Source organism: Hippocampus comes, unplaced genomic scaffold (assembly GCF_001891065.2).
Source record: "Hippocampus comes isolate QL1 unplaced genomic scaffold, H_comes_QL1_v1.1 scaffold132, whole genome shotgun sequence".
Taxonomy (NCBI): domain Eukaryota; kingdom Metazoa; phylum Chordata; class Actinopteri; order Syngnathiformes; family Syngnathidae; genus Hippocampus; species Hippocampus comes.
Window position 1 is genome coordinate 3710537 of NW_017805467.1, and position 21242 is coordinate 3731778.

Here is a 21242-nt window from a genome sequence, read left to right on the forward strand (position 1 = left end):
AATCCGATAACCAAAATATATACTATCGTATACTGTCATATTACTTTCAAACTGACCCATAAAGATGCTTTTTGACAAGTGCAATTTGCCCAACAAGGACATGAGTTTCCAAGTCTAATGCACACAAAGACAACAAAAACAGCAGCACAGCGTGCTGTAACGATAAGACCATTACACCTGCTGTAGTGTCATTGGGGATCGATGCTGTTTTGAGCTGTCAATACCCCTGACACAACTAAGATGGATTCTCAAACTTAAATATATAGATACTTTAGTTACTTCAGTCATACTTTTGACACTTCCTTTGCCATGTTGTCAATTGAGATTGGCTGTGTTTAGAGTAGACAAATGGTGGCCAGAAAAGTTTTTGGGGTCCACTGTAATAGAGGAAATATGTTCCCTCACACCCAAAAAAGTATTTTGGGCTGTAAATTAATCAAGGGTCCACTTACATTGTGGTCGCAGGCCACATGGCTGCCATCCTATTCCATGCCCATCCCTGGCCTAGTTAATGCTCCAGCATTATGTCTTAGCCATTTATCATCAGAAAAGCCAGTGTGACTTGTGAACATATGCCAACGTGTGACACGATTATGTATTAGCCCCAGAAAAGACTGACCTTTGCAAGACTTCCAATAAACCATTTCACAATATGCATCTTGATCTGTGACTCAACTGTGGAGAATTACACAAATCTCAACAAAGTGAATCTTCAATCAGAAGCCTTAACACACTTAGGACAAATGATCGGATGACGAGACAGGTCAAACAGATGAAGAGGCCCGAGTAATGCATGCATACGCTTTGTTCCAGTGGGGCAGGTTTTCCTGACAAGAGGAGTGTCTTCTACAGTTGGGAGAGAGTGTTCTGGCGAGAGTGGTGTCATAGAACAACAGCTGAACTGTGTCCAGTGTGTCTCTTGTTTCATTTCAGATTTAACACACGCAGTCAAGAACTACCTCTACAGATTTCGGCCACAGCCGAGCTACACTAGAATTGTTGTTTTTGTTGTAGATTTTCGTGTGGCTCCGTTTATCACATATATACAATACATCTTTATTTATATAGCCCTTTAACAACAGAAGCAGCTGTAATATAGGCCAATTAAAACTTACTTAAGCTAACCCAGAAATAAAATTGACCACTGTCCCATTGACAGGCAGTGAAAACCCAAAGTTTAAGTCTGCTACATTGAAACGGCATTAGAGAAATATCAGTGATAGCAAAATTTTGGAGGCTTTGAAGAAGGTACATTGATTATTTACACTAAATAGAGTTATTAATGAAAAAAATATGTAAAATCTTATTTCATTAAATCATAAGAGCTTCAGAATGCAAATAGTTAGGATCTGCATGTAACTGATGCTCAGTGAAATGCATTGGAATTCTGCAATTGTGCAAAAAACGTGAATAAAGCTCCAATGTGCTTTTTCGCCCCCCCCCAAAAGAAATAAATTAAAAAAAACGGGGAAATCAGGTGTATCTGCGGGTGCAGAACTGCGAGCATGCAGGGTTCCACTGTATACTGTATTTGCTCAAAATACAGACCAAAAAAATGCCACCCCTTTCCCATCAGGAAGAATATGGTGGAGTAGCTGTCATTAAGATTTGCTTTGCAGTTCACAGAATTACACAATTGTTCTCACACAGGCATTAATGTATTAACTGTTGAGTCCATTCAAAATTTGATGATAACCATAAGTTAGAGTTATTGTATGTTAGAGTATAATGTTATGTCGAGATAGGCTGAAATGAGTATTCGTGCTCCTAAAACTGACACGTGGCTGCACTCCATACATCCTGTGTATGTGCATTTCTGCATCTTTATGATCCGGGGAGCTACGAAATTTTATTTGCTGCACCCTTTAGCTCTGTTCTTGCACCATTCCATGATAATTGTCTTTTTTACATTTTAATTGCCTGAACTATATAGTGTGAGCCTTTCAAATTAAAAGGAAATATTCAAGTAATTTTAAATCTAATACTTGGTGCATCTGGTGAAGGCTATTAAATCATCACGTTTTTTTTTTAAATCCACTAGTGTGCAAAAACTGTTGCACAAATACAGATTATCCAAGTGTAAAAAATTTAAACCAATGGTGCATTTGGCTTAGTGCCCTTTTTGTACACCCATGATGCAGCGTCTTGGTAATAAATATTGCCATGAAAACACAACATAGAGCTTTAAATAATATTGACACCATTTGTTGATATTTTTCAACAATCATACTTTTTTTTTGAAAACACTGACACTTATCTCTGTGGCTCACAAGTCACAAAGATTTCGCTCCGGATTTAATGCCTGCACCTAAATCACTGTCAAAGCAATATGTCAATGTAAGCACAGTATGATGCTGCTAGCTACTGATTCATTAGCGGATTAGCTACTTGACTGAAAGTAGGCTTTTAGATGACAGTATTTATTCATTCAATCTTGCCAGTGTGCTCTCAAGAGAGCTTAAGCAAAGTCAAAAAAGACCTTCAATTGTCAAAATGTCACTTTAAATTGTAACAAACATGCTGATAGAGCTTTTATGCCTTTACAGTTCTGCGACAAGTGCCTCATGGCTGATGTAAGTTGCTGAGCTGGACTGAAACAGGAGCTGTTTATTATGCTTCTGTGGGAGCCATACAGAAGAATTGGATAAAATGCCTCAATCCATCTCAGAACCATGACCCAGGAAATAATTAGCAAAAGTTAGTACCCGGTTAAATATTTTTGGATAGGCCTTCGTCTTGAATCAATGAATTAAACATGTGGTCGCAAACCACAGGTCCGCTGCCAGCTACTGGTCCACGGAGCGCTTGGTACCAGGTCGCATAAATATTTCACTTCATGTGTGGTGCACTAATATAACATACAAGATTGACTTGTTGAAATCGATATGGGTTTCCACCTCTGTATACTCACACATATAACCAAATAAATTTTGTAGCTATATATCTAACTTGGGCGCGACAGTGGGTGACTGGTTAGCACATCCGCCTCACAGTGCAGAGGTCCGGGGTTCAAGTGTGGAGTTTGCATGTTCTCCCCATAGCCGTGTGGGTTTTCTCTGGGTATTTCAGTTTCTTCCCATATTCCAAAATCATGCACGGTAGGTTAATTAAACACACTCTGTGTGATTGTGAGTGTGAATGGTTTTTCGTCTCTGTGTGCCCTACGACTGCCTGGCAACCAGTTCGGGGTACACACCACCTATTGCCCGAAGGCAGCTGGGATCGTCTCCGGCACGCCTGCGACCCTCGTGAGGATAAGCGGTTCGGATAATAGAGGTACATACATCAAACCTATAACACTTAAATAAAACGGCACATAGATGGTTATTTTCTCTGTTCTTGTTTTTCACCAATATCCAACCTCATTTAAATATCTATTGTTGTGCAGTGGCTTCTACATGACAGCGGACGTTACATGTTGGTGTTTTCTTGAAGAGACCAGGATCTCCCTGTGAGTAAAGGCGGCAGTGTACATACATAAATGGCTATACAGTCCTGTCACCGTCTCACAGGCATTCAGTCAGTGTAAGAAAGCATCCAGCTAAACTACAAACTGACCCAGTGTGTGTCAACCAGGCCTGTTAACAAAGACAACCTTTCAGAGCACAGCAGTTTCCACTTGTCGCTTGCTTTTCATTTCAACATTAACACAGGCTCAGAAAAGCTTACTCTATTTCTCAGTTATTCTATAATGTGGTAAAAGAGGTCATTCAGTCATGCTTGGGTTGTCTTAGGTACATACAGGCACCTCACTTGATCTGCCAGGAATAGCTGATTTCATGAATCATTACAGTTTGGTCCGCTTTTTTTGTTGTTGTTGTTGTTCTCAATGCCACATATAACTGAGAGCCACCATATCAGTTTTCAGCACCTTTCTATTGAGGCATTTATTGTAATAGTACAGCAGTAGGGAACCCATATATGGGTCCTAGCTGTTGATTGGTTGACCGAGAATGGTCACTTCTATGCAACGATGAGAATGGAATGGGGGGATACTAAAATGCATCATTTCCCAAGGTATTTTGGATCACAAAGGATGAAGAAATAAAATAACTTAGATGTTTCTCTGTCAGAAAATCAGTTTTCAGTACTGTACTGTGTATGTAAGCAAGCTTTCTTAAATTTGACAGGTGACACTATGTAGTGTTGATATGTCATGTCATATACATCGACACAGCTATCACCTTCCTGCCTACACAGCTGGTGTCAGAAAAGGAAGCCGGATGAAAGTTTACAGTGGCAACTGAACTGTAGCCCTCTGTGTTACAATGTAACTCAGTCCTCAACACTAGGCCCTTTTACACTGTCTGGTAAATGCAGGCTTTTTCCTTTTTTTCTGTTTGCTGCTCAAGATGGAGGGACAACGTATTTGATTGGGGGATGACCTGTCACTGTGCAATAGCACCCACATTTGTGCCAATATTATTCCTTCGTTGGTTATGTGTAAGAGGCAAAGACAGTTGCTGGATATTAAGGCTCTGATGCAGGATACTGAACAAAGTTATGCTTCAAAGCCTGATAGCTAACATTCGATAGACTATGACAAATGATATTAAAAGCACTCAGCTTAAAGAACTGACCTATTGACTATCTGATACCAAGGCCTATCAGTCAAAAGTAATAGCTGATTAATTTCCTTCAGAATAATTTTCCCAGCTCTTTTTTAATTTAGATTTTACAACACTGCCATGTATCGAGTCAACACTTTTGGATCATCCAATTTACCCCTGCTACTATACACGTCTCAATTTGCGATTTTTGATGGATTTCTAAAATGAAGATCTGGCAAATTGTTGGCATAACGAACCTAATCTTCTGTTTTTTTTTCTGCCTTTTTGCACAAACATCAATAGAGTACTACACACTACTGAAGGCTGAAACAAGTTCTCGCGCCTCGATTGTTGAAGCGGGCAACCAGATTTGTGGTCGGTGGCTATCGTGGCAGCAATTAATTTTATAAAATGCTCGACAAATTTTCTCCACCTTGAGGAATTGTTTATTTAATTGTAAATCTCAATGGACGCACAGGATATTTAAACTCATTCATTGCTATTGGCAGGGAACTACTGCATATACCAATACTTTCAAACTGGGGGGACTGGCAGTGAATGAATTGACATAGTGTGCCTCTGTCACCTACACAAGGGAAGAAGAGCGGAAATATCTTTATCAAGGGAATAGCAAGATGGAGTAGGCGAGGAGGAGTAACAATGACCACAAAAAAAAAAAAAAGGACAAATTGTGTGCGTGAGTGTGGGAGCATTTCGGATTTAAAAGCAAGGTGAATACTGTGACGTGTTATTATTGTAAAGTAGCCCTTGCACACAATAACACATCTTCAATGTAGCTGAAGACACCCAGAGGAAGAGCCGGCAAGGTATAATTAACGCAACACAAATCAGTGTCAGGTATCTGAATAACATAACATTATCTCCGCGGACCTCTACAAGGTATAATTAACGCAACACAAATCAGTGAGAGTACATTAAGGTATCTGAATAACATAACATTATCTCCGCGGACCTCTAGGTGTGTAAATTATGACCACTATCAAATTTGTTGCTAGTTTATGACAACTGTGAGAAGTATGCCCATGAACATAACGTGATAGGGTTTATTTCATCAGTTAAAGGACAGCGCTATGCAGGGAAGATGATAAAAAAAAGATGAAAACACGATAAAGTTAACTAAGCAGTCAGTAGGTGGTTACCTCTAGAAAACAATACTTTGTGGTGAAACAAGAATGTGTGAGTCACCTATGCTTGACAAAGAAAATATAAAGGAGCACTGCTGCATAATATCCTCCCCTCAATACAAGTGCTTTCATTTTAGTTTGAACGCTTGCAAAATTTCTAGCCGATATCTGCTACCTGCCTCGAAAAAATAAACACTGCTATTCTAAGTGAGATTCAGTCATTGAGGTTAAAAGAATTGACAGGTAATTATACATTATTCTCTGAGGTTAGTAGGGCTGGGCAATTATGGAAAAAATCATCACAATTATTTTGAGATATTGAAGTCACAATTATTAAAAAGTTATTCATTGAAAACAATTTATTCAACTACCCAAACTCCTCCACTCAGAGATACCATCATACCATTGGGGGGGGGGGGGGGGGGGGTGAGACCTTAATATCAAATATGTGCAATTCAAGCCTCTTACATTTCACTCTGCTGCATCCACACCTTTGCTGCATTGTATCTTTGCACACATTCAAATCAGGAATACACATGACCCTCATCTCGTTACTCTACATATATTTTTACTTATTTTTTTGTTGTTTCATTTTTATTTTCATAAAGTCTTGGGACTTTATAAGCTAACCTGGGACCTCAGGTATCGTATTTAGTGTTATATCATGTGGAAATGTGTTGGAATGACAATAAAAATTCCAAACACAACATAAAAATAAATGAGGGACAAAGTAAAATAATAATATACTATAGTAAGATCAATAAACAACTAAAAACACAAATAAATATCAATTGTTCCTGCTGTGTGCACAGTGGCCTCTTTGTGGCAGTGTTAAGCTATGCATGCATGCACTTTACATTAAGATACGAGTTGAAGAAGAAAGTTGTGATTGAGATTTATTACGCTAACATTTTTATTTCAGAAATTCGCAACAATCTATACCTTTGCCTTTCTGTATGTGTTCCAACAGCGTTTGAGTGAATAGTGGTTAATTGAAGAAATATCACTCCCGGAAGTCTAGGCTAATATTCAATTAGCATGTCAATTGTATTTTACATCGACTTTAGCACTACCGATCTTTCTAAAACTAATCATGTCTTGTATTTAACATTTATTTTTTTTGTTATTGTGTGTTTAGTTCTACAATAAACTCCAACTCGGGTGTCATTTAAAAGCTGAAAGCACGCTTGGGGAGCAAAGAATCCCATACACATCACAAGCTTGCTATGCAAGCAACACAAAGCATTCAGGGTGCTTTCACCACATCAGGAAATTGCAAATATGCCACACCGTTCAGCACATCAGTTTGTTTGTCTTCAATTATAAAGTTTTTATGATCATGAAAAGGCAAAAACAAAATCATAATTAAATGCCGAGCCCTCGCGGTTAGGCAATATTTACAGCATAAGTGGATGGCAAAGAAGTCAACACTACTGGAGTTGTCGGTTTTTCATGTTTACAAGGAAGTGCTCGCTAAGACAGGTACTGATCTGACAGGGAGTGGCACTGAGATCTCTGCGCCCAACTGAGTGCTACTTTAAATTTAAATATACAATAAAATAAGCTTTTGCTGTGTTCTTGTGCTGGTCTTGCAGGTCTACCAGCAACACTGGGACCAAAGCACAGCAAAACCAGCATATTTTGTGTGCACCTATGCTGATATGGTAAGGGGGGGGGGGGCAGCATTGAAATCAGTGATGGACATCAGCATGTGGAAAGACAACCGTTCAAGAGTGGGAGGACCTTTTAGGTTAAAGCCGGCAGTAACTTGGGTTAACTTTGCCAACTAGTTGTTTTTCTACTCCGGTGAACGCTAAAAATGTATGCATTTACCGGCTGACCTCCCGTTACTATGATACGTATATGAACACTAGTTACAGTGGGTAAAAGAATCATGGAGCAATAGTATTGCCTTAATGCCATACCCAGATATAGCTGAATACCATTGAGATAAAAATACCCGAACAGATGGGAGGGTTCACAGGCAAGGGTAGAGGCAGTGAGGACAACGCAAGATTTCAGAGGAGAGAACTGCAATTACAGACTTTTTCTAACCTCTGCCTTCTATGTGGTTCACAAAGCCTTCAGTGGATGCCCGTTCGGAGATAATGACCTCCCTGGGATATACAGATGTAAGAATAATCATACACAGACCAGTGGAGCTGTGGTGGAAATGACGACAAAATTACGACAAGTCTCCAACATGTCCTGTAATGACTACTTAACTTGGGTTAGACTTAGGCCTTGCCTTCATTAATGTATAATCAGCATTCAGAATATCAGCATACCAATGTCAGTCAATTATCAATATAATAGAGCAGGGTCACCAATGCAACAGATTGCTCCCAAGGACTGTGGCAGTAGCCCGCTGGCTTCTAAAAATATATCGAACACGGCTGGGATATTGTGATTTTCTAGGAACGGTGTAAAAAGCGATCATTTGCAAATGTGAACACTGACTGAAAAATGTATTTCAGAAATGCAAATTAATACCTGATTCAAATAGTAATACCTGATTCGAATAATACCGCGAATCAAAAAAATGTGTGAGGATCTTTTTCTGCGTCGGATACCCGTTTATTTGGTGTGCATGGTCAGGAAGACAGTCAAGCTAGCCGTAGCACTGCTAGGCATGACGGTAACACGCCACCAATATGATGATAAGGCTAACTTCAAAATAAAATCTTCCCAAATACTGTAACATACAGACATCGGTACCTTAGTGCGCTTTTATTTTGAAATATATATTTTGCATAGCGTGGTGGCTAATTTGACTCCTCTTTCTGACGGGTAGTTGAATAGTTGGGAGCCCAGTTTAAGTTTCCATCAAAAACTGTTGCCAACAACATCAACACAACAAATCATGTTCAAAATTGCAAATTAAGGACGCTTGTAATAAAACTAATTACACTGACATTGTACGATGCGGTGCCTGCTCCCAGTCTTGGCGGCTAGCTGCAAAGCAAGTGCCCCATACAGGCTGGCAAAAGCCTTCGTTTCAAAGACCGATTACTAATCGAAAGTGACTGCACACTTTGATACTTACAGCCTAACACAGTTGCAGTTCATATTCATCAATATTTAACAAACCAGGCTTACTCAAATGTGCTGTTTTAGCCGGCAAAATCACGACTGTGGTTCTGACATCACTATTAATAATTATTAACCGAGCAAAAAAAATCTACTTTTTTTTTTTATTGTATCCGAATACTCAATTATTCAATAGAATTTTCAGCAGGATATCCAAATACTAAAATATTTAATAGCTGCAGCTCTACATTGTAAATATAATAAAGGTGACAACGTAAGACTTTCTGTAATACTAGTGGATTACTGAAAACACATTGCTTCCATTTCTTTCCTTTCAGGATGAACATGGGAATCATTAGCGACAAATAGTCGTGGTTCTATGAGAATAGTTTCACTCCATTCCCCGATACAGCAATGGCTTCTTCACACTGCAACAACTATTGGTTGTAATGGAAAAAAAGGGGTAGACCAACACAATGCACTGCTTTGTTCATGCTCCAAATTATCCCTTTGAGCAGTTATCCAATTGAGTTTTAACTATTTGATCATCACAAAACGAGCATTGTTGATTAGGTTTCCCAAACACGGACAAAAGTGGACCTACCACATCAGTGCTGTGTTAAGTGGGTGTGCATGCTTACCAATTTGATCGCCACGTATTCGTTGGTATAGAGATTTTTTCCCAGGCGGAGCTCTCCAAAGTTCCCGCAACCAATCTTTTTACCAACACGGAAGTTTGGGCCAACCATAAGAACTCCAGAATTGGTCCCAGAACTCCGACCCCCATGTCCAGTCCTGCTTCCTGCCGTCTTAGACATTTTTTTCCCTTCCTCTGTCTCTCCCTTGCCCCCTCTCTTATCAAAATCCATAAGCTTGTGATACCCTGGCCTCTCCACGGTTATTCTCCAGCCATGCAAACCATAGGAGATCCAGTAACAATGGCCGAGGAAGCTTTAGGAAGGGGGGAGGGAGACAAATCTCACAGGACAGAGGAAAGGTGTTGCTTTTAAAACTGTGGTGGCGAATTAAGGAATCTAATCTAATGCTGCGTCCTCCCGTTTTGTCTCCTTGATTCTTCCTCACTCCAGCTCCAGTCAAAAAGAAATACGGTCCGGACAGGAGACTAGGCAGGCGGTGCTAGAATGTGCCCACAGACAGACACATACAGTACAAATCATAAAAAAGCACCCCAAACGCCAGCTAGTGCATCCACGAGCCCACTTGGGAACATCCTTTGGGGTTCCTCATTCCTTTTGGTCAGCCCTCAGTGACACAGTGGATGCTATCCATGTTGGAGGGTCACAGCATAGAGTGACCCTGACAGCAAACAGCGATGAGATGAATAGGTAACGGATTGCTTTGATGTCCCTTTGATACCTGCAAAACAATCAAAAGAAAAGAATGAGTTCATAACTTGTGATGTCAGAGCTCCCCATTTGTCCCATAACCGCATTTCCTCAAACTTGGGGCCAAACCCAAAATGGCTCCCAGTCAGATTTGATTACTGATTGTCCATAAAATTCTGGGGGCTATTTAGTTAATCCACTGTGCAGGCACAGTTTCTTAATGGGCATGATTCATTTTGTGTTATAAAATTATTTTTTTGACGCTTTCTTTATCATATTATTTAAGGCACTTACATCAATGCTATGGCTTTATATCACAAACCTTTGTCTAAACTAAAGACTGACTGATCTTTCGTATTACTTAACCAATGTAGGACCGATTCAAGTTTAAAACCCAAAGGTCAGTTTAGCGATGTTAGATAACTGAAGTTGAGATTAGTACTGCAATTCTACAATGATATCCTGTAACAGCAAGAGCCAATAATACAAACCACTGATTTATTCTTCAAATATGTCAAATACATTTGGAAATTGGAATATGACTGCCCCTTACTACTGCTCATTTAAAAGGACCTTACTCTAGATGGCGCAAGGTAAACACACTCCCTAAATTAATTAATATGAGCACATATTCACAACAGTGACTGATGATAAATAGCCTTGAGAATGGTCAAAATTAACCATTTTTATATCGCCAAGCAACATGCTTGTGGTGTAAAAATCAATCAGTTCCAGGCACAGCTGTCAATACCCGGAATTTTTTCAATTTTAATTGCCAGTGTAACTTAAACCCTGCATCCAAATCAGCTCTACTGAACACTATGGATGCACAAGCTAAGAGGCTGGTTCAGAAAACGAAAGCAGGTAATGGTCAACTATTACCAATGGAAAGGCACTTTAATGGATCAATATAAAGCATGTATTGGATACAGTGTCTAGTGCAAAACGGCCAAGAACACTCTGAAAACGTCTGCTGATCATGCAGAACTGAATAGTAATTGACATTTTAACATTGACCACACAAAATTAATTAGGCTCTCCCTGTCATGTTCAGTTATCAGGAACAACAGCAATGTTTGTTCCTGGGTCAAATTGACTCAGGCATGCTTAATTAACCAAAACTGAAAAAGTTGAACATTTCAATTCACAGGTGTTTAAAATCCTCCATAACATAAATTCAGGAAAAAGCAGCTAAATACGAAAAGCATATGATCTATTCTGCGGCCCACACGGCCCTTCTCACAAGTGCGCAGTTTGAAACATCTTGGTCATTTTGACATGATGACTTTGTGAGAACCCTTTGGAATTTTGGCCTGTACCAGTTTATTGGTGGATATTTTTAACTGAAATTTGTCAGCCAATCTGAGAAGGGGTTCCCTGGGTAGCAGACAAATGAAAGGCTCAAGGAGATATGTTGAGATATAAACAAATTATACTTTTATTAGGTCAAATTTGAAGGTATTGACCAGATTTTCTCAAGGTGATATACGAAAGAAAAAAAAAAAAAAACATTCTCCCAAACAGACGCTTTATTCCCCACAAATAAATAAATAAAAAGGGGGGGAAAAAACAATTTTATCCCATGATCAGAGGTTCAAAATTATTGCTACATTGTAGTAAGGTTGAATTGGCCATTCCAACCAGGCTTGCATTTTCACTGTGTCGTTTTTGGGACACCTTGTTAGATAGTTGAGACAATTTTTAAAAACTGCTTTGATGAGACGAATCCTTTTCTTTTCTTACTTTAAAATAAACCGGTTAAGTTTTCCTCATACCATTACAAAGGTACTAATAATAAAGCAGTTTACAATAACAGGTAAGACTTCAGAATATTGACAAAAATAGTTTTAAAAGCTAAAGGCACACAACAAACTAGTCGAGCAGTTAATGCTCAAAAAAAGGTATTCCATTTATGTTATAGTTCCAACTATAGCCTATGAGATCACCAATAATGTCTGCAGTGTTTGATGTTACATTCTGTAGGAAATGAAAAGAGGGTAGCCACATGGTCACGAGAGCAGAACTACAACAAAGTGCCTAAAAGCCATTTGAGCTCCCGTGCCAGATTATCACAATTGTTAAATGTTGGTAGTTGCATACTGGATATGTGAATTGCTTGAAAGGGTAAGTTTAAATTTTAGATGCTATTGAGGTAAAACACACTGAAGTCCACACCTGCATTTTTGCATAATCTTCTTTCTCTAATCGCTGATTCTATTTTATAATATGTGGATTGTTTTTGAATGGACTATTGGCTATCGCTGCCTATTAGTTTATCATCTTAGCAATAAGGCCTAAGTTTTGAGGTGGCAGCAAACAACCTGGTCTAAATCATGGCTAGTGGCTTTACCGTCACTTCTCTCAGTGTAGCTACGCATTGCCACGGGGGGGGAGAATTAATTCAGTGTGAATATTGCCCCCTTAACAAAGTGAAAGCTTGAAACGATGTTAATCAATAAAGTTCACATCGATCGGTGCATTTCCTCCTCAAAGCGATGTCAAATGTGTGCATTTGCTCGTTAGTTAATGCTCGCTAACAACTAGCTAGCTAACATTGGCTGTCATTTAACGTTACTTTTGTTTAGCGCCACAGATAACCATTTCCTCAACTGGGTAGCACATTATTTTGCATTTGACAACGTTGATGTCGACATTAAATACAAACAGAAGCGATACATTTCTTCGAAAATAACCGCACATTAACACTTGCTAGTTGGGGCAGACAAGGCCAGATACTCTCAGGACATCCTGGCGTTACCTAGCCACTTAGCATAATAGCGTTCATTCGTTCAGAGAATTTGTATATATTAAAATGCTGTTTTACAGTTTATAAACACGAGTAGCATGCACAACTACGATCTAATTAAAAGCGGATGTATACTGGTTGGTACTAAATCTTACACAGTTGATGAATGCTAACCTAGTTAGCACATCTAAAAAAAAAACACCGCTCCTCTTGGCCCTACGCCTAATAAAAAACAGCTAACGTTAGCCGGCGCTAATACAAAAACTCAAACATGAAGAAAAAACCCAGACTAATTAAGAGTAAGCGAACTAGGCTATACAATGTAGGAAGAGGGCAAAGCACAAATTATTCATTGATTGACAGCCCCGAAAATACGATAATCTGGTTATTAAATGACTAATAACAAATGAATAACACTGTCACTTCCGATGTTGTTAATAGATTCTATCGACTGTTGTATACTTTTAGTCAGCTCGATCAAAATGTAATCTGACAGTTTAATTCTAAATATATATTCCTGTCAGGGGCAATGCGCCGACCACTGCCGGGCAACTCCTTAATCCTAACAAGCGAGTGTACACCAGCGGTCCCTCTTTAGCTCACATGCTAACGTTAGCGGTTGTCCAAACTAGCACACGAAACACAGCGAGAACGTTCATGTACGGCGAGGCGCTTTCTTCTTCGAGGAACAACAACTGGGAAGGAGCTTTTACGCCCACAACAAAACGTGTGGAATTACCTTTAGACTTAAGCTATCGACGGGCAGTCGAAGTCATGGCTCTTCGTACGTATGAATCGTTTATTTTTCCCCCTCTTGTCCTCGAGTTGCTATGATATCTCTTTAAGCCTCCCCCGACTGCCGATACCCTGACACAGCGTCACACTGCCTCACGCCACTACTACGTAGAAAAAAACGGGGCGTAACTTTTTTCGGGAATACGCAAAAGAAAGAGCGCAGCTTCCGCAGTTTTGTTGTTATTTTGCTCCATAATATGAAAACATACCAGAAAAAAAATCCTTGTTTTGTCATAAAGCACTGCAGTCTACAGTCACAATAAATGAACAATTATACAACAGTTTATTTGTCACTCATTAAATTGTGACGTATTCAGTGTAAATAAATAGTTCTGTAGTTTAACTGTAAATACAATACAATACAATACATCCTGATTTATATAGCGCTTTCATAACAATAGAATGACATTGAAAATGAATTCATTAGTAAGGTAATTTAACATTGGAAAACAAGTTTCGCTCACTTATCTCTCTTAGCCTCTTGTAGCCACATGATTTAACCACTCATATACAATAATCACATACAGTGGATATAAACAGTCTAAACCAGGGGTGCCCAAGTCCAGTCCTCGAGAACCCCTATCCAGCCAGTTTTACATGTTTCCCTCCGCCAACACACCTGATTCAAACAATCAGCCCACCAGCAAGCTTTGCAGAAGCCTGGTAACGATCTTGATCTATTTAGTGAGATGTGTCGGAGGAGGGTAAACACGTAAAATGGGCTGAATAAGGGTTCTCGAGGACCCGATTTGGGTATCCTGGTCTACACATCAGTGTTCAAAGGTTTTTGTGATGTAATAAATGACTCCAAGATGAATTATTTCAAAACTTTTTTTCCACGATTAATGTGACCGATGTAGTTAAAAAAAAAAGTAATACTGGTAAAAACAAATTTCCTGCCTATAAATTTTTTGTGGGGACGGAGGCAGAATTGTATACTGTACCTATAACCTGTATAACTCAAGAGTATTTGTTTTTTTCTCATTCAAATTGTTGTTTTTCATGTTTCTTGTGTGGAGCGTGCCTGTTAAGTGATGTCTCGTTGCACGAAAGTGTAATGACAATAAAGATTCATTCATTCATTCATTCATTCATTCATTCATTCAAATCCTCTTAAAGCTGGGGATGTGGCTATGTTCAAGTGCCTCTGATTATTTGAATCATTTGAAAAGGGGTGTGGAGACTTTTTTATGTCCAATGTACTGTGCAATGTTTAATGATGTGAAGATGATATGTGCATTACAGACATGATCCCAAAACTAATACTCATCTCCACCCATCCATCCATCCATCCATCCATCCATCCATCCATCCATCCATCCATCCATCCATTCATCCATCCATCCATCCATCCATCCATCCAGCATTTTCTAATCCACTTATCCTCACAAGGGGCGCGGGAGTGCTGTAGTCAACTCCAGTTGTCCTTGGGCTGTAGGAGGGGTACACTCTGAACTGGTTGCCAGCCAATCACAGGGCACACATAGATAAACAACCATCCGCACCCACACTCATACCAAGGGACAATTTAGAGTGTTCAGTTAACCTACCATGCAAGTGTTTGGAATGTGGGAGGAAATTGGAGTACCAAAACTAATACTGTAGTGTATTTTCCATTATTTTAGAATTTCTCAAAGGTCATAATAATGGTGGATGATATGTTAGTAATAATGAATAAAACATGTGGCACATGCAAAATTGCATGCCAAGTAATCACAATGTTCTTGTGTGAAATATATTAGATAACATGAGCATATACTGTAATATTAGATAACATGAGCATATACTGTAATATTATGGAGAGTGGTTTTGGGGCAGATGACTGAATGAAGAAAAATACATGTTAAAATTCAACTATTCGCATCACGACTAGTAGTCTTGGTTAAAAAAAAAGATTAACAATAGAGAGACAGAGACATTTCACAGACAAACACTTTTATTTCGAATTTGTTTTGTTTATATTGCAGAGCTCCTTGATATGAAGGATTCTTAAGTCGCCATTGCTATTGCAACTAGAGATCAGTGCAATTAGATAAATATAATGCTCATACGCTAAAAGGCAAGCATCAAACAGTATGATAAAAGGTATAAAGAGAAAATAGGCAGAAGCACACACGCACGCACGCACGCACGCACGCAGACACACACACACACACACACACACACACACACACACACACACACACGCATACACGCGCGCGCGTGCGCGCGCACGCACGCACGCACGTCCACGCAACCTCCAAGAGTGCACATTGAACCCAAATCCACAGTTACTACAAACCCATGTTAGGATACAGCACAGCTTTGTTAGAACAAGCAGTCTGAAGGGAGAGGCTGCAGTTTTTAGTCATGGTTGACGGAGGTGCCCCCAGGTCCAGGCTCTGTTCCTGTGTGAAGGGCCAGAACTCTGGAGGGGCGACAAACTCTCCAGAAAGCATCCCAAAAAATGGCTGGCACGGTGGGTGGCTGTAACTCTGGCCTGGCATGAAAGGGAAATGTGAAGGGGACGGGAGTCGCAGGGGGTACCAAGAGATGAGATGTGAGTCTGTATGGGAGCAAAGATCTCTTCTTTTATCCGACACGGGTCGCCTGAGTGGGATGTTTCTTTCAGTGGGTAATATGTCCGTGTTTTGGCTGTCCTCCTCTTCCAGCTTGCTGTCATGTTGTGTCACCTCTGTATTTTTGTCTTTGGAGAGAGGTATGCACCTTTGGCCTTTGCGATACTTTGCTCTTCTGTTTTTAAACCACACCTGAAGGGAAGAGACAAACACACAAATCTTAAATTCAACACAGATTATATTGTATATGTAGAGCAGGGGTAGGAAATGTGCTTGAGGTTAATTAGACGGGCACTGATGTCAGCAATAGTGTCTGGTGTGACATAAAATGGAGCAACATCACTTTCAACACAATGGGAGAAGTGCTGAATGTCGAATGACTGTGTAACCACACACCTCTTTCACGCCTCTGTTATGTCTCTGGTATTACTTCAGAAGGTGGGAATTTTCCCTCCCCCCCATTCTGTGTTAGTGGCGTTTAAAAAGAACAGCAAGACAGATAAAAGTTTTTTTGTTTTTTTTTTTCCAGGCAGTGTAAAAGAAACTTTAGGTAGCAGTGAGAGTTTGAACTTAATAATGCAACACTGGAACAATGCTTTAAAGAATTTTGAATGTTCTGTGTTAGTGGCGTTCAAAAAGAACAGCAAGACAGATAAAAAGTTTTTTTTTCGAGGCAGTGTAAAAGAAACTTTAGGTAGCGGCGAGCGTTTGAACTTAATAATGCAACACTGCAACAATGCTTTAAAGAATTTTGAGTGATTTTTTTTTTGTTTTGTTTTGAATTATGTTTACCTTTAATGTTCAAGATGCATGTTGTAAAAAGATACATTTTCAACAACATTAAATGCAAAATGGTAAATATGGCACAGTCTACCCAAGCGGGTCGTTTTATCATGTCACTGTCCAGTAATTATGTTTCCAAACATAACGAATAAGTATTGCTATATTAAATTGACCTTATACACCGTATCATCTGTATTCTTACAATAAAACAAGACTTCCTTTGAGGTATTTATTGTGACTTCTCCTGCCACTCCTCTTAAATGGAACCCTAATTTGCCCTCATAGGTAGCGCGTGTGTGCATCTGTCCAAGGAGTGATTGGCTACTGTACTGTGAAAAAGGTCAGGAGAACTACAAATGTGGTGCTGGCTGAAGATAAACCAATATTAGCATAAGTTAAAAGAAAAAAAAAAAAAGCAAGCCGTGTTGTCTGGAAGTTGACCTGAATGCGAGCCTCGGGCAAGTTGATGCAAACTGCCAGTCTCTCTCTCATGCTGATATCAGGGTACTGGGTCTGCTCAAAAGCTTTCTCCAAAGCCTGCAGCTGGGACACCGTGAAGGCCGTACGGCTGCGCCGCTGCTTCTGCGGATTCCCATAGCGTGCCTCCAGTATAAGTTCTGATGACATGGACAGAAATAATTTGATAAAAATCAATGTATTTTACAGAACTATGAATCATATTATTACAGTGTAATGCCAAAAAAAAAAACGTAATTATACTGTTGACGAACTTTGCATATTCTTTTTATGCATAATCTGAACCAGTTATACAGGTACAAACCCAAAAGTGTTGGGTCCATGACACACTCTACCATAATGACATTCACACAAGAACTAAATCCACATTTTGGTCTTTTCAAATGAGCGCTCAATTTAAATGAAATATTAATGTAACTACACTATGTTTATCACTGTGGCCATAGTGTAGTGAAGCACAACAGATTACACTGTAATGAGAACTGCAATATTTATAACATCAGGTACCATGTAGCAACTCCCCCACACTGCACCATTTCTCACCTAGTGACAATTCAAAGATGAATATTATTTTTCTCGAATTAAAATTTTGGGGAACATGGTGGACAGCTGGTGAGCACATTCAGTTGAAGAGCATTTGATAATTCTGCCTGTTATTATACGTGATTGGCATACACTGGAAAAAATGGTGCGTTGAATTTACTTACCGGTAATTTTATTTCGTCAAGTGATCGCACAAAATAAAGATAGCTACATAGTTTTAAGTCGACTATATGCCGCAATCCACACAAGGATGGGCAAACATAAACATGTTAACTCCACACAGTATGACCTGCAACTTGCCTTTTTTCATAGAAATATTATTTTTTGTGTCCACCATTTTATTTTGCGATTTTAACTTGGTAATGTGATTTGTAGTTTTAATTTAGTCATGTTATTAATCGTTATATTTTGCCTTGCATGTATGGTGCTATTAAATAAACTTGCCTTGTGTCACGCAATAGTAAAAACATGTATTAAATATTTGCATAAAACATTTGTAGGCCATAAATATAAAACACTATATGGTGCCTTCTTGTGCTGAGTGGGCTTAAGCCACTGCACAAACTAGTTCAGTGCGTGCCCTTTGTATGATCAAAATCTATTCAAAAATGCTTGATAAAGTCTAAGGCCACAAAATATCTTACTCACCCAAAAACAGGAATATTGTGTGAAAGTTCACCATTAATCTAAAATGCACCTTTACAGGTGAATTTAAATTGACCCTCTCGTAACTTTGAAATGCTTTTTTTGCACAACTTGCTGAATGAAGAAATTTAAAGACAGGTGTTGTTCTTAAGTTCCCAAGGATGTCCAATTGTATGCATTTCTCCAACTCTGCCAGGTAACTTGCCGATGACACTCGGTGACACTAAGTTCACAGTGGCCATTTCTGTCTGACAACATCCTGTCTGATGCCTTAGTTTACACAGCTCGAACTAACATTGCGGTACGGGGGGATGGGGGTATTATGTCAGCTGGGTATTTGCCTTCAAAAGTTTAGAAAAGGTCGAATTTGGTTCACTTGTAAAGGTCACAAACTGCATTTTAGGTTCATCCTGAAATTTCATATGGAAGCCCACTCTCATTAACTTTTTATAAAGTAGTGTTGAAAAACAACCAAATGAAACTCAATAAATAGGGCAGTCACAGAGCGTGCCTTCTTTTGCCATCTGACCGACAGGCATCTTTACGCCGTTCGTAACCTCATTACAGTATACTGTTTAGGTAGCGTCGTAAATCGAGGACCGTCCTTGTGTACATATCTGTTGTCGGGTTGACTACCTGCAAGTCTCTCGGCCACCGACAGGGTGCGCACCGCGGGGCTGGCCGTGGTGAAGATGTTGCTGTACTGTGGCGCCATCTGCTGGTGGAGCTCCAGCAGCATCGCAGCATTGACGCCATGCAGGGGGAACATGCTGCACAAATCCATCGAGGACATGTTCATTATATTCGGCAGCTTGTCCAGACTTTCACATACAGAAAAAAGACAGGAGGAAGGGGCCACTTCACCTTTTGTTTATGGAACATGCTAAAACCAATTCAAAATGCTAAGTAGTTAATCAAAGAAAATTAATATTCAAAGAAAAAAGATTTGACAAGGCAAAAAGTTAGTATCAGTGTGATTTTGTGAAGTATGTCTTGTAACTTCAATAATGGCATTATAGCTTTTAAATTTAAAATTAATGACAATTATAAATAAAAAAAAGTGTGGCAACATTTTATGAATATGAAACAATTTTACATTCATAAAATCTTTTTTAAATAAATGGGCAAGATATTCCACTAAACTTTTTTTCTTGGAACATTTTGATGCATGCATGTTTAATTCCGCCACTGGAACATAAAGCAGAAAAAATAATATTATAACAAGTCACAAATGGCACCTAGGCCTAATTAAGGACACCCTCGATCCAAGGACACATGGCAGTATCGCCTCATGAAAATTGAGTTTAACAAAATGCATTATCAAAAGGTGTAAACCACTTTTTAGGGTCGTGAATGGCACTCCAGGATGAATGAGATACAATTTCGGACCAAACATGCCAATGAAATGTTTTGTTTTGATTGTGATTGTTAAGAATGTGTGTACAGGTGGTTTACCTGAGATAGTAATCTTGTCTTTTTGAGGAGTTCTCAGTGCGGTGGCAGCGTATATCCCCAGTGCGGGAGCTCCCAGTCTGTCTCAGTTCCTTGCAAGCATTGTCGGCTTGCACTATTTAAGAAGCATTTAGCCAGGCTCCCTTCAACCATTAGCCAATAGAAAGAAAGGTATTAGCTGGGATTAGGTGGGATGAGGACTGAAGTGTGGGGGTGGCACAGGGCTCAAGTTTTTGAAACTATTGAATTTGGGAGATTTATGCCAAGGATCCCCTACAAGCGAGCGTTAAAACAATTAAAACAATGTGGTGGGCTAATCTCTGAGGCAGCCCGGATTAAAATAGCAGCCTTCCCCTCAGTCAGCCCTCTTTTCGTTCTCCCATCATGCTGCTGCCTTTGACAGCCCCCGCCACAATCCCCTCCTAACCTTCCCTCTTCCCAGGGGGGGTTTATTTTGCTAAGGCACACAATATTTCCCCTGGTAAACTGTCACCGTGTGAAGGTAATCCCAACTCAAACCTGTTGAGAACTTCTTCAAAGCAAACTCAATTAGGAATGTTCCCAGAGAGCTCAGAGCTCAGCACTGTAATACATGGCATTTTTCACTTTATATTCACCATGCACATGCATAGTTAGTTCATGTATCTTTCTGTTTCCATTGGTGGTTTGCTATTTTAATATGTTGGAAAACTTTTAAAAGTTAAAGACTTTCAAGGTTGCAATGTATGTTTTACATTTTACAAGAAATTTCATCTGTGCTGTATGTTGCACATTTGAGAATAAAGTTGTACTTGATACTTGATACACCCACAGGACACTTTATTAGGTACACCACCACAGTCGAAAGAGCTGCATCAAAAATACTCTGTGGTTACTTGAATATTTCTGTTACCTAATTTGGGTTCATGTGAGGAGCTAATAATTGGAAATACATAAAAGTGACAACCACTGCCAAGTAATTACATACTATCAGTATCTCTCTCTCTCTCTCTCTCTCTCTCTCTCTCTCTCTCTCTCTCTCTCTCTCTCTCTTTCTATATAAATGAACAGGTCTGTATTCGGTAAATAATGCATAATTGTGACGAAGATCAAAGTTTGGCGTTTATTGTCCTGCATTAAATAATTTGGTGTCAGAAACTATTCTTTAGACTGTAAAAAAAAAAAAATCATAA

At 39.3% G+C, this 21242-nt stretch overlaps 2 protein-coding genes across 6 annotated transcripts in view; both read right to left on the bottom strand.

The window, feature by feature from the left end:
- Positions 1-13708, bottom strand: part of csnk1g2b (casein kinase 1, gamma 2b) — a 38256-nt gene extending 24548 nt beyond the window's left edge. For 2 of the 5 annotated variants that reach the window (XM_019875229.1, XM_019875228.1), the window contains exons 1-2: positions 13557-13708; positions 9367-10102 (exon numbers count right to left, since the gene is read on the bottom strand). In XM_019875229.1, coding sequence (XP_019730788.1) covers positions 9367-9594 — 228 coding nt within the window. In that variant the 5' untranslated portion in view covers positions 9595-10102; positions 13557-13708. Of the gene's footprint in view, positions 1-8610; positions 8697-9366; positions 10103-13556 lie in introns of those variants that run through there. The other 3 variants (XM_019875231.1, XM_019875230.1, XM_019875233.1) reach the window with 2 other exon arrangements.
- Positions 13709-15771: 2063 nt separating this feature from the next.
- Positions 15772-20800, bottom strand: dmbx2 (diencephalon/mesencephalon homeobox 2). Its single transcript, XM_019875157.1, has 4 exons — positions 20074-20800; positions 19255-19388; positions 17395-17570; positions 15772-16362 (listed from the first exon to the last, which is right to left on the bottom strand). Exons 2-4 carry the CDS (start codon positions 19385-19387, stop codon positions 15886-15888), a joined length of 786 nt encoding a protein of 261 aa, XP_019730716.1. The 5' UTR covers position 19388; positions 20074-20800; the 3' UTR covers positions 15772-15885.
- Positions 20801-21242: the final 442 nt, after the last annotated feature.